The 13,396-nt window shown below is 38.8% G+C and overlaps 1 protein-coding gene across 1 annotated transcript in view; it reads left to right on the forward strand.

Moving 5' to 3' along the window:
- LOC139735356 (uncharacterized) overlaps positions 1-13,396 on the forward strand; it is a 55,319-nt gene that overhangs the window by 21,794 nt on the left and 20,129 nt on the right. Inside the window, exons 7-10 of the mRNA XM_071646102.1 lie at positions 404-530; positions 1,176-1,246; positions 1,690-1,799; positions 2,589-2,742. Of these exons, the coding sequence (XP_071502203.1) occupies positions 404-530; positions 1,176-1,246; positions 1,690-1,799; positions 2,589-2,742 (462 nt within the window). The remainder of the gene's footprint in view (positions 1-403; positions 531-1,175; positions 1,247-1,689; positions 1,800-2,588; positions 2,743-13,396) is intronic.

Genomic DNA, 13,396 nt, shown 5'->3' on the forward strand with positions numbered 1-13,396 from the left:
TCACACATACCACAGTCATGTACCTTGGCAATTGAAAGCAACTCACTCTTACACTCGATGAAATATAAATGTATAAATTTATGTACATTTAGAGTGGTGCTTCTTGATATAATGGTACTTTATTTTGTGCACTCAAACTTCGCTTTTATTGCGTACGTTTCTATGAGTGTCACTCCCATCTGTCCATTTTATGACGCAAACGATGGCAAACAGTTATGACTAGTTTAGCTGTTTCGCGAAAAGAATAACAGGTAATTCCAGTATTTCATTACAGATTTTGGCGACGCTTTTATCTTTTTAATTTGTTTAGCTAAATTATCGAAGTTAACCTAAACATGCACGATGGATCACGAACTCCACTTAAATGCATACATACTTTGATTTCATTTCTTGTATTGACTAGTCAAGGCCCACAAAAGGAAAACGCAAGGAGGAAGAAGAGACAATTTCTCCAGTGCTGCGGCCAAGCCGACGAAGAGCGATATTCATGCTTTGACGATTTCTTTTCAACTCCATTACTAGATGGCCAGGTATCTGTGAATGGAAATAAACACCTTTGATATGTAATCTATTCTTAAGTTATCTTAGATTGATTGCAGGATCTTTACTGGATGCGTTTTGCTCAGTACTTTTGCAACCTTTTATCAAATTCTCAACGTGAAGCATAATCTAAAAACAAAGAGAAAAAGGTGTGAGAACTATTTCCTCTCTTCCCTTCTCTTTCTCATAATCCGGAGCTTCAGTTTTAGTTTAGATGCCATTTTTGTATCATACTCTGTTATGTGTTGAATTGTGTCACTATGATGTGATTTAATTTTCGAGGGCCTAAGTAATGCAAGCTGCGCTATTGATTTAGCCCTCCCCCCTTTGGTTTCAATGACTACTACGTATTTATCATTTATTGCAAGTTATGTATATGATATTAGAATATACGTTTAGATTACTTTTGTGCGTCAAAAAGACAAACTAGTATTGCAGAGTAAAATCATTCTAACTCAGTTATGTTTGTTTGTGAACACAAAGTAGAAAATAAATTCAAATCAAATGAAGTCAAGTAGATAATATTAAAGCTTTTGCAATGATTATTCTACTCCTATATAGAATAAGGATAAAAATAAAGAGAAATGACCGTGATTGCAACACCTACAAGTGTTATCGTTGTCTTCTCCCTGCAGGAAGAACATGAGACCAATGGAACCACGCAGTCGTTTGGTTGGTTTGGATGGTTCAGTAAGGCCGTCGGCAAGTGAGTTAATCAACTTTATTCTCTGTTTGGAGGCACCAGCCAACGTTTGTACACCTTGTATACTGGCAAGAAATTGTTACGTCCACTCTAGTAATGATTCGTATGTAATCTGTAGTAACAAACGCAAACAGAAGAAAACTGACCAGAAATGAATACAATTTATTATTGGAAAAATGAGCAAAGAAAATGGGATTCCATCCGGATTCGAACCCGAGACGTCCGCATTGCTAGCCCGGTGCTCTACCGACTGCGCTATAGAAAGCTTAGTTATTCGAGTATGAGTTTTGATGTTGCATGATGATCCTCATCGTCTCAATCACAATGCTATCACCAAGCCGCATTAAATGTATAAAGATATCAAGAAAATTTAAGAACGGTTCAAAATATACAGCAACTAAGCTACCTTCTGAATTAATCTTAATTGTATTTCCTTCTATCATCAGGTTTATGGCCGCGATCGACGATGAAGAAACAGATCAGGGCGTCGACGAGGAGACCGTTGAACCCACTGACGCACCGGAGGCCGAGGTCGAGGCATCTACCGACGTTCGAGGTAAGATAAAACCCTGATGAGGTCCGTTCCATGAGGTCGTCACAAAAAGATCTTTACATAAACCTCAGAATGCCCAAAGTCGCTCATATGTAGCTATGAGAGACTTCACAAAATCCATTTCATGAAGTCTCTCATAAGTGTGTCTTATGAGATAAAATACTCTCATAAGACTCTCATGAAACGGACCCCTGGCCAAGTAGATAGTATAGTGCTGTAGATTTCTCCCTCGCGTAAACAAATTCAGTCGGTCTCTGAATTCACCTAACTGTACACACGGTAAGCATTATAAAAACCTTCTTGCGACCCCTTAGCGTAATGAAATGTGCACTATTCATGTCATCACTGAGTAGTCCCACAATATTATCACTGATAATTCCAAGCCGAAAGGCAAACGTGTTTATTGCTATGAAGGAATACAGTAATAGACGCAGTGCCTGTAAATCCATAATTTGAAGCATGATGTGGTAATTGGCTACAGGGCTATCTGTAAGATCTGTAAGATAATTTGTGATATGACATAATACCAAACGGAAGATCATGGCCCAGCTGCTGGAAACTCGACTTGCGTTCAACTCAAATTTGCTCGTGATGTGAGACACTTGCGTTTGTTGCGTTTAAACGCTAGGTGTCTATTAACGAGGCCTGTGACCTGCTTCTAATTTCAAACAAAACCAAAAGGAAGACAAGCAGTATTAATTTTGTTCATTTTGCTTGTGTAAAAACATTACCGCTATTGTCGCAAGCCACGTTTGTGACGATACTTCTTCTGAATTGCTCTATCTTGTGTAGGTCAGCTGGTCAGACTAGCTTGTTGCACAGCTGGGAAGGCGAGTAGCACCCTCATCGGGTCGATTTTGACAACAACTTGCGAGGAGTCCTCGACAACCTACGCTGGACTAGTGGCTGAGGAGATGGCGGCCGAGTGCAAGGAGGCCTACCTGAGGTGAGTTTAGAACTGAAAGTCGTATGTTTTTGTGAGTGTCAAGCATATCATTTAAGACATTGCGTCTCATGATATGTCTGCGATAATCCTAATGACTTGTATGTCAAATCTCTACGATTCTACCATCAGTAGACAATTGGTAGAGAAGTGTCTGTTTCAATGAACAATGAAAATATATCTGCAAAGCCATTTGTGAAAAAAAAATCGTAAATCTTGTTATTGATCCTTTGCATTGTTGTACTACGTATAGTGCATTATCTGACAGGTTGTGGTTAAAAGCCATGAAGAGTGCATTCAGGTAATGTCGAGCTGATTCTAAACATGCAGAGCACTGATACTAATAAAGCAGAAAAGCCAGAGATGAAATCGGCCATGTCCATAAAGTATTTCGATGCACTCACATAATTGTAGGGCCAACGTCGATAGAAGCATGATTTTAACATATCTGTTATTCTACATTCAACAAAAATAGAAGTAGGTCAGTTAATAACTGAATCTCTTTAAAATGTGGGAAAATTGGCGAAAAGGACAACGTCGATTTGCTAAGTGGCATGCAGCCTATTAGATTAGTATGATAATTATTTCAGACGTGTGTTGTAAGGATAATTTCATCATAAAGTTTCAGACGTCTGCAACTTCCTCGCTTTTTCGTAGCGTTTTCCCTGCTTCAGGTTTCGCCCTCTTTTGAACGAAAGCAATGTTGGACAAGATTGATTTGCAAATTAGATAATGAGCAAAAGAGAGAGATGAAGTCAGATTTAAGCAAAGGCATCCTGAACGAAAAATAGTAAAATTCTCAAATCTGATGGAAAGCATGTATGGTAAATTTGCTAAAGTTATTGGATTACAACTGCACAAGATTTACGACACTTAAAGTACGACAATTAGATGAATTAACACCCCTCTGTGGGCATTGGCTATCAACAAGATTTCCATTCTGTATGACGGTGAATGTATAAAATGACCTGCCATGATTTAGGGTGCCTATCATTATTCGTAGACGCATTTTCAGCGACAAGCTGAACCCCAAATTATAAATCTGCTCGGAAAATGAAGTGAAAATGAAAAAAAAAGTCTATCAAACTTTCCCCCATTTTATCACGTCATATTTTAGCAAGTCATCGAACTGTGCTGAGCAAATAATCCGTCAATAATCATTGTAGAATGCAAACGTTTGCCCCACACTTATCGATTTGTGTAGGGGAAGCGTCCCGTCACTCGAAATGAAAAGGAAATTCGACATCGAATTTCGACGACGAAATAGGGACTGTGTGCCATGGCTACGAACGTACTCGAAATGCCTGTATGAAATTTCAAATTATACTTCCTAAATTTGGGGTCTTGAAAATTGCTGGGCGTCAGATATCGGTGCAGTTAAAGTGAGCGCTGCCACAATCTGATCTCAGAAATTCGAGCCGGGAGAAATATTGACGACGCAGCCTAGACAGGTCTGTGTGACGTCATGTTAATGACGTACTTCCCATACTGCTCAACTGCACTATTTGGCATTCAAATGGTGACGTCATGGCATCATTGTCTGACTTTTTTTTCTTTTTTAATGCGGTCATTATCATCTCCACTCCGGATACAAGTATTGTACTTTATTCGCTTTAAAGTATTTCAAAGATGACACTTGCTATCCTATGTCGTCCAACTGCAAAGTTTAGTAAATATTATTACACATTTCAATGAGGCATCACACACACACACACACATGTATATATATATATATATATATATATATATATATATATATATACATACATATCCCAATTTACTGTGTCTGTTTTTTCCTGTTCGATGTCGCAGACATTTAGTAAAACTGACAAAAACAAACAAACAAACAAACAAACAAACAAATACCGGGCTAAAAATGGTGATTCCGTTAGATTCAACACTTGTTCCAAACGCAGAAAGTTCAGGTGAAGTGTAAAAACTTTCAGAATCACGTAACTTTTTAATCTCCCCCATACTCCCATGACGTGTTGGATCTTCCTCGACGCACTTCTTGCCGCATCTAAAGGAAGTGACCACGGTTGTGTGTAATGTGATGATTTTTTTTTTTGCCTCTTTTTCTATTAAGAAAATCGCTGTTCGGTAAATTTATAGAATATGAGCTCAGGAGAACTGAGAAACTCACACGTTAATCATTGTCTCGGACACCCCCTCCCCTTACTTTCCTCCCCTCTTTTATGTCTAAAATACGCGTTTGAGAGGCCAGTTTGTAATTTTTTTTACTTCTCCGTTTGAAAATCCCTGTTTATCACGAAAGACTTTAAAAGTCACGTTTTGCAGCATCCATCTCATATCATAATTATTGGTAGACGGGTTAGCTGGGAATAAAGAACTATTTTTTGTCAGTGTGTTCAGTCTAAACTCAAATTATCAGGTATTCAACTTGTTTGGTATACTTGATTTTGTTCAGTCTCATTTTGTCCAGATTGAAAAAATACATCTGCAAACATCCCCCACTCACACGCACATACATCAATTATGTATTTCATACGTATATACTTTGTATAACTCTCACACTCTACTACATGTTGCGGGACAACTGCTCCCGAGAAAAAAAAAACGAAAACAAAACTATTGCACAAGCCATTTGATAAAGACATAGCTTCACAAAATTATCTGCATGATTTACTGTCAGCAAATATGGACATTCAATTTAATATTGTGACGTAATCTGAGCAAAGCCGTGAATGTCTTTTCCGTGGAAGGAGGGCATCGGGTTATGAATTTACCCGTGGCATAACAAGTTCTGACAAGTCAAACAGAAAACGTGCAAAGGCTGAAGCAAACCGTCAGTCCCCCTTTCCGGAGACTGTACGTCAGTGTCAGGCGATTACCGGCGGCTTGGTAGACGTACATTTCTCGGTATCCCCGCTGGCCAACGTTATGACCAAGTTTCAACAGAGGTGCCAAGCAGAGAGAGAGAGAGGAGGGGGGGGGGGTGGAGGGGAGAAAAAAACACGTACACACACACACACACACACACACACACACAATGTCCCACATCAATTAACGTCAGTATTTTTTTTTTCGTGTAGAACATAAAATATGATTGGTGAGGAGGAGGTGGAGGGGATGAGGGGGCAGTGGCAGCGGAATGAGAAAGGACACACACCTGCGTTTAGCTTTGAGAGTTTATCGCTTCAATGACACTGCACATCTTAATTGGTACAAAGTCCTGCAATTATGTACCTATTTGGAACCCTTATGCTCGGACGAAAAATGCGAAAAAACCACGATGCAGTAGTTAATTCTCTGAAGAAAATATCCAATCCAATTTCGCGATTTCTTGTTAGTATAATCATTTTATGTTACACACATGATAGTTAGATATACTGTAATGTAGATGTGTGAGATGGTACCGCTTTGTTAGCAATGTCAGGCTTATTTGGGAAACTGAAAAGTCGTTTTTCCCGTCAGAACCTTACAGCTGTTTGAAAACTCCCCCCCCCCCCCCAAAAAAAAAAAAAAAAAAAGAACCTAGTGAATCTTTATCATGAGGCTGTTTTGTGGCATGTATATAGAAGTAACCGCAAATTGCGGTTTCGAAACATTAACATTTTATTACATTTAATTTCATTTATCAAGTTTCCACACAAATCATACGTACAGTATTATGTCACGTACAGTCATGACAATGAAAAGTAACACATATTTTGTAAATTCAGTATATTATTACGACCATAATAATATCACAAGACACAAAATGAAGTCAAATCAGTCTAAAGTACGTTACATTCATATTGGATGATTACGATTTTGTGAGAGGGAACCTACACAGAAGCAGATGCTTATGGGGGTAGGACCCCAGAAAAAAACGTAAAACACAATCAGTTACACTCATGCACACACACTGCACGCACGCAAGTGCACCTGGACAAGCATACATGCACACACACACACACACACACACACACACACACAACAACAACAACAACAAAGACAAAAGAATGAAAAAGAAGAAGGAAAAAAAACACCAACAAGACATAGGGACAGATAAGTATCAAGTAGAAAGCAATGAAGGTGCCTGAACAGCTGCGAGAGAAAAGAATATGAAAGAAAAAGAGTTGAAAATGAGACCATGTGAACCTGGTCAACAATCATGCCGAAAAGTTTTTATCACTATAATAATTACTTTAAATCGTCCGTTAATTCATGCTGTTACCGCAGTATTGAAAAAAAAAACAAACCAAAGGAAACTTCATCTTTAAGCTAACGTTTGAATGAATAACATGAATGAAGGTATGAATTATGCCACTTTTTTTTTCTTTTAAACGCTTGCATTCAATCGCGTCGTCATCACGTCTGCCTGACTCTGACTATATACATTAGCTAACATCCGCAAAGAGCCGCCAACGAAGCTAGCTATTAACACAACAAGCTAGACCGTGCCTCATCAAATGCCGTGTCTCAGCCGCACCCTCGGAGGGGCCCGGCCGATCCGAGGCGACGGTTTTTATAATATGCTGATAGAGACCAAGTATCTATAAGTGCAGTCTCTCATCGTGGGTGGAGTAGCAAGGATAATGGTCGTATCTTTGTCACTGCTGTTGCTACTGTGGTTTATTTCATGTATTTTGGAGCCTCACATCGCGAAAGAGAGATAGATAGAGAGAGGACATCACTGAAATATCCCGATATGCAATACTTTCAGTCGTATCACTGCACTATCATACCGTTGTAAATGAAAATCAAAGGTTAGGAATGGGCAGATTTCTAATTCTAACATGTACGTCAACGTTTATGACCTATTCTAAAACGGAAATGAATAGAAACCATTGCAGATTTGTTATCACTAAATGCTGGTTGTCTACTTTGCTTTTGTTGTCACCTCATCACACCAGCCTTTCACTCCTCAACTCTTGTCCCCTTATATCTCCTCAGATGTTGCCAACTCACAGATGAATAACCAGGCAGCCGAACGATCAGGTCCAGAAAGAAGACACAGGAAAGACAGAATCACCGAATATCTTCAAGATAGTTCGTTGCAGCTACTGTACTGCGGTGGACGCCGGAATCATGCCACACCGTACCTGTTTTACACGGACTGTCAATGATGTTTGTTTGTTTGTTTGTTTGTTTGTTGTTTGTTGTTGTTGTTGTTGTTTTTTTTTTTTGCTTTTTTTAACTTTCTCTGTGTATCAGTGTAATCGGTAATCCCTCTCCAAATTGTTTGTCGCTATCTATAAATGCGTGTATATCATAATCAAGTTAATCCGTCATATCACAGTATACAAATCAATCTTAAAGAGTGTACGAGTAAGTAAACATATCGTTTGTATTAGTTTTAGATGAATGTATTGGTAGGCATATCATCATTTACAGATATGCGGTGATTTTGTGTGATAAACCTTGACACGTAACTCGCAAAAAAAAAAAATAATATCAGATGTAAATTGATGACAAAACTAACAGACAACAGCAGATCTTAGTCACGAGTTAGGCTGCCTTTGAAATGAAGAATATGAGCTAGCTAGCTAGGGATGATTTTGGAGAAGGAAAACTGTTAGTATCTGGATGAAAAGAAGGAATGAGAGGAGAAACTAAAGCTAGATTTCAGTTCCGTTGATCTAATCCTCATGGACGGTCACGATCGTCGCAGTCGAGCAGTCTTTTGTTAGAAAGTGATGGTTGTCTGACTTCTGCCGTTACACTCACCCACACTCTGTCTGACAGTGATATCATTTGTATACAAACTAGCTGTCTTTTCTTGCACTCCCTCCCGGCGCTGCCGGGAGGCCATATTCGGCCACGCGTCGTGCGTGACACGCGAGAGTGGCGCGCCCGTGGCGAAACAGAACTCTTACGAATATCGTTTTATTAAAGGGAAAAAACAAACAAACTATGATGCATGGTCTTCAATTCATACTTTTTCGTATTCTCCGCGAGTAGACATGGTATAAGCATGGCTTTTTGCAGCCCTAAAAGTTCAATATCAGAACATATCGACATGTCTTACTTTTGTGTGAAAAACTTTGACATGCAGTGTACATCGTAGGTATTAATTCCCGACAAAATGCTGTATAGTCAATGAGAAAAAGACCTGCAAAACACATTAAGTAAAATAAACAATATAGTTAAAGCATATATAATGGTTCTGTTTGGATTCCGTTGAAAGTCCAGCATTTAATAGTACAGTCACATAAACCCTGTTTATTTCAAAGCCCATAGCATTTTGCTGGCACTGTTTCCGGAAGGGATATAGTACATGCCGTTTCACCTTCATATGGGACATATGGGCGCAATATCACTATTCTGTCTCAATATATTCTATGCAGTAGGACACATTTGATAATGAACGAATAATTCGGGCATTAGAATTGGACACGCTTACTAATATGCAGTAAGAAACATTTGAGAGTGAATGAATAATACGGACGATTTGAATGGGAGACACTCTACCAGTGGTGGATTGCGTATGCATTGTTGGCGTTCTAATAGACTTTTTCGTGGTCTGTGTTTCATCATCTGAAGATGCCATGACAAAGCAAACATTATAATAAGAGTTAGAACCATCTATTAATGTTTCCGGGTTTTTTCTTTCATTCAGTACCTTTCAATCTGATACGTTTCCATGTCGTTCTAAAACTTGTGATCAAGCTTGAGGGGAGAGCGGACTTGGCAACATTCAATTTGTTCACATCGCAGTGGCGGATCCACTGGGCGCGCCCCGTTTAATTTTTGTTAAAACAAAAGAAATAGAAAAAATGGGGGAGGGGGCGTGCGCTCCCTCTAATTTTGTAAAGGCGCCAACCCCCCTTTAACATAATTCCTGGATCCGCCCCTGCATCCTGACCTCCTCGCTATAGGGGGCCACGAGTCATCTGTGTTTGAGATTCGTCGTCTGAGTTGTGCAGACATCGGCATCTCCAATAGCAACGTGACAGTTCGTGAGATTTTGAGTACATGGTTTAGACAATTTAGATACACATCTAGAGCCAGAGTATTTGCCAAATATTTTCTTCTTCTGTATTTTTCTATAAACAGAAGCTCGGAAGTAATAGGATTAAGTTATGTGACTTTACAAGTGAATAAGAAAAACGAATCATTCAATGACATGATTTTGCAAGTCGAATAAATTTGATATTGAATTCACATCTCGAAATTTTTATGCAGTTGTATTAAGACATAGTGCTTGCGATTGATGAAACATACGAAAAGTCAGGTTATACGACTGTACAGTTCTTTACGCATTATGTAATGTATATAAGTGGCTTGCCTATGGTGAAGAATGCTTTAGGGAGGGAAGAAAGAAAGATCCCTAGAAAGAGAAAGAGAGAGAAAGAGCTTGAGAGATAGATTTACAAAATTTTACTGATGCAATGAGCATTGTCATATTACTATTAGAATTTTCAGATCAAAAAGAAATTCTGTAACAGTTTTTGGTATTAAGTTGGAGACATATAAACGTTAACAAGGAAAAAAACTGCAATATGAATTTAAGACTGCATAATTATACAGCATCAAGAGAAGTAAACTTGCACAACTTGTGTGACACGTCTTTAAATCTAGCATTTCATTACAGAAGTAGAAGTAGCAGATCGGGTGGTAGACGGATAGTATAGAGAGAAGATGTGCTAGTGATTGTGATGGATGTAGTGGTGATGAACTTGGCGGTGTGGAGGCGTGCTTCAGTGGCGTTGGTCCCAGCGAGAAGACGTGGACGGAAATCTGGGGAGATTCAGACGAGCGCAAAACTGGAAAAACCCATAGAGAAATAAGCATGACCTTGTTCCTAAGGCTGTCTCGAACCATGATACTACTTCCTCTTTCCTGCCTCGGGAACCTGACCACTCGTCATATAGCGACGTATCGTCAAGAGTCTATTGCTCCAGAGGAAGCCAGAGCCCCGCGTCATTTGATACCGGCTAGAGAGAAATACAGACTGATCTAATTTCAGCATCGCAGCCGAACATACTCATACTTTTGAAGTGGACAGATTGATGTTCAATTGCCCCTTTGTAACGCAGATTAGACAATTATCGTGGATTGAAATACGACGCCATCCCCGCCTCTTCGCTGTTTTCACACAGTGAAAGGGCGGGGAAAAATCATATTCTGGCGTTATTATTGCCGCATGATATTCGATCGCAAATTTCCGGTTTTCGTCATAATTTGCCTCATGAACAGAAACGGGTGTGGATGCGTGTGCGTGGGGGTGGGGAATCGTGGAGAGCTAGTGACGGCAGCTTTCTTGCGAACTGGAGATTGGGCGATGAACGTTTGCAGCCTAACTAGAGGACACATTTATTTTTTTCTTTTGTAAACAATTCATTCTGTAAGTTCGGAGTGTGTGAGCATGTATGTATGTTGTATGAAGGTTTTAACAATATTTTTTCTAAAGAAAATCATTAGTTATTTCCGGCATGACAAAATTAGCATGTTTGTCTTCATTCTTATAGTGAAGAAGGCTTATTATTAGATTTTAGCCGAAATTAGTGCTGAGAACGACTTTCAAAGAACAAAGATGCTATAATAATTTTCAAAGCATGGTGTAAACCGGTAATATTACGGGATATTGCTGTTGCTTACTGAAAAATTATGTCTAACCTTTGATTTGAATTGCGTATTTTGTGCATTTAATACTGCAGTTTTGGAACCCATGCAGTGATGAAGTCACTTACAACGCTCTCTCTCTTTCACACACACACACACACACACACACACACACACACACACACACAACTCTCTCTCCCCCTCTCTCCCTCTCTCTCATTCTACAACAATTAGGTGAGTAAGACGTATTTCTATGTCGTAAATCAGCAGACGTCTGATTTATCCTGTTTGTTATCATTATAATCTTCATCATTATTACTATAATCACGTTATTACTATAATCGTTATCTTTTTAAACGAACCACTGCAAGGTGTGTCTTGAGAGTCTCTACCATCATCTGAACATGCTGTAAACGAACACAGATTACATAGTTATGACATGTTGAAGTTGTTGCATTTCAGGAAATGTAAGTGAGAGAACAACAAGAAGAAAAACTAATCTAACCAAGGTCATGCAGTACAGTCAAACATTGTATAGATCATCAAAATTAAAATCAGTGGCCTCAAAAGCAGAAACAGCTGTCGAAACCCCTATTTCTATCTTCTTCTTTTTTATTTAAAGAAATGCATTTTGACTTGTATCAACTCATAATACCCTGATCACCACTTATGTGCAGCGAAAAGAATATCTAAATATGTGTCCTGTATTTCGTCATTGATGCAATTGTATTTCTACTATCTTACTATGTGTCTTCAGATTGCTTTATACGCCCACAAAACACCTTCCAAATATAAAGTATAATGAAGAACAAGAGATTTCGGAATGCACCTTCCCGTGAACCGAGCAAAACTTGGACGTACATGTTTTTCCCTGAAATGTCCTTTGTTAATCAAATTTAGTAATTTAGTAATGATTGACAGCAATAATTTTTTTTGCTTATTAAAGTAATCTAAAGGAAAATAGTAGACAATTTATCATAAAACACATGGTACGCTTTCAGCTATTCATTTGGCCACATAAGTGATGTTGAGGGTATCATGACTCAACACAAGTCAGCATGCATTTGCTAGTTCCTTTAAAAAGGGTCTCTTTTGTAACCCTGAGAATTAGATTCATTTCATAAACTGGTAGATTGTATAGGTAGGTAATTCAGACCTTTCTTCAGAATAATAAAACTTGGAAATTTCTTTATGAGCGGGGAAGGGGAATAAAGATTATAGATTTCCAGTGAATCTATTTGGACTCGGCAAAACAACACACAACACACACACACACACACGCACACACACACACACACACAAAATCCACACACACTATTCTCGGCACAAAATGGGGAAAGTCCTTGTCGAGTGACATGGGGAAAAGTTAATCATTTCTTTAAAAAACAAAATCAAAACCAACTCACGATATGAGACATTATTCTTCCACCATTCACAATTTCGTGACATTTGCAAAAGGGATATATGACCTTTAACTGTTCAATGTGTATACTGTACACTCGAGATTTATCAGATCATCAGCTTGCTGCGTGCAACATGAAGTAATGCGCCGCCTAGCGGCTTGTCAGTGAGAAGGCAAAGCGTTTTCACTTTGTCCACCCAAGCTGATAGTAGCACCTGCTACCTGACCAGTGATGAAAAAAAAAAAAAAAAAACGCCTCTGCGAATTGCTGTGAGCAGGCCGAAACCAATCGATTGCAATTAAAGTGACAAGTTTCAAAAGTCATTTCTCTTTACGAGGAGCAACCATGCCTGTTTGTTTTTCCAAGTTGTTATTTCAAAAATGGGGAAATGATTTGAAAAAATACGCTGACGTGTAAAACGCTGGAAGGCCTATTCACCAAATCGATCGTTGTAAATCCTGACCTACTTCGTACATATGACGTGCTAATCACAAATAGTTTTTTACTCCTTTAGCTACCGTTTATAAGGTACATAAAAACAGAGCCGATGAAATTAGATCAAAATAGATAGCTGGGGTAGTGTAATACACTTACACACTATGATGCCTCCTCGTATGGCAAATGTCATCTATTTTGCTGATTTTTCATGACGTACGATATATTTTTACCAATTTCTGCTTTGTTGGTTGCGGCAAAGAACTTCCAAAGTTCCTTTTCAACTATTTCTGTTATTGCATAATGAT

Source organism: Diadema antillarum, unplaced genomic scaffold, assembly GCF_040938485.1.
Source record: "Diadema antillarum isolate AM-2024a unplaced genomic scaffold, OU_Dant_1.0 seq00000570_RagTag, whole genome shotgun sequence".
In the NCBI taxonomy this organism is placed as follows: domain Eukaryota; kingdom Metazoa; phylum Echinodermata; class Echinoidea; order Diadematoida; family Diadematidae; genus Diadema; species Diadema antillarum.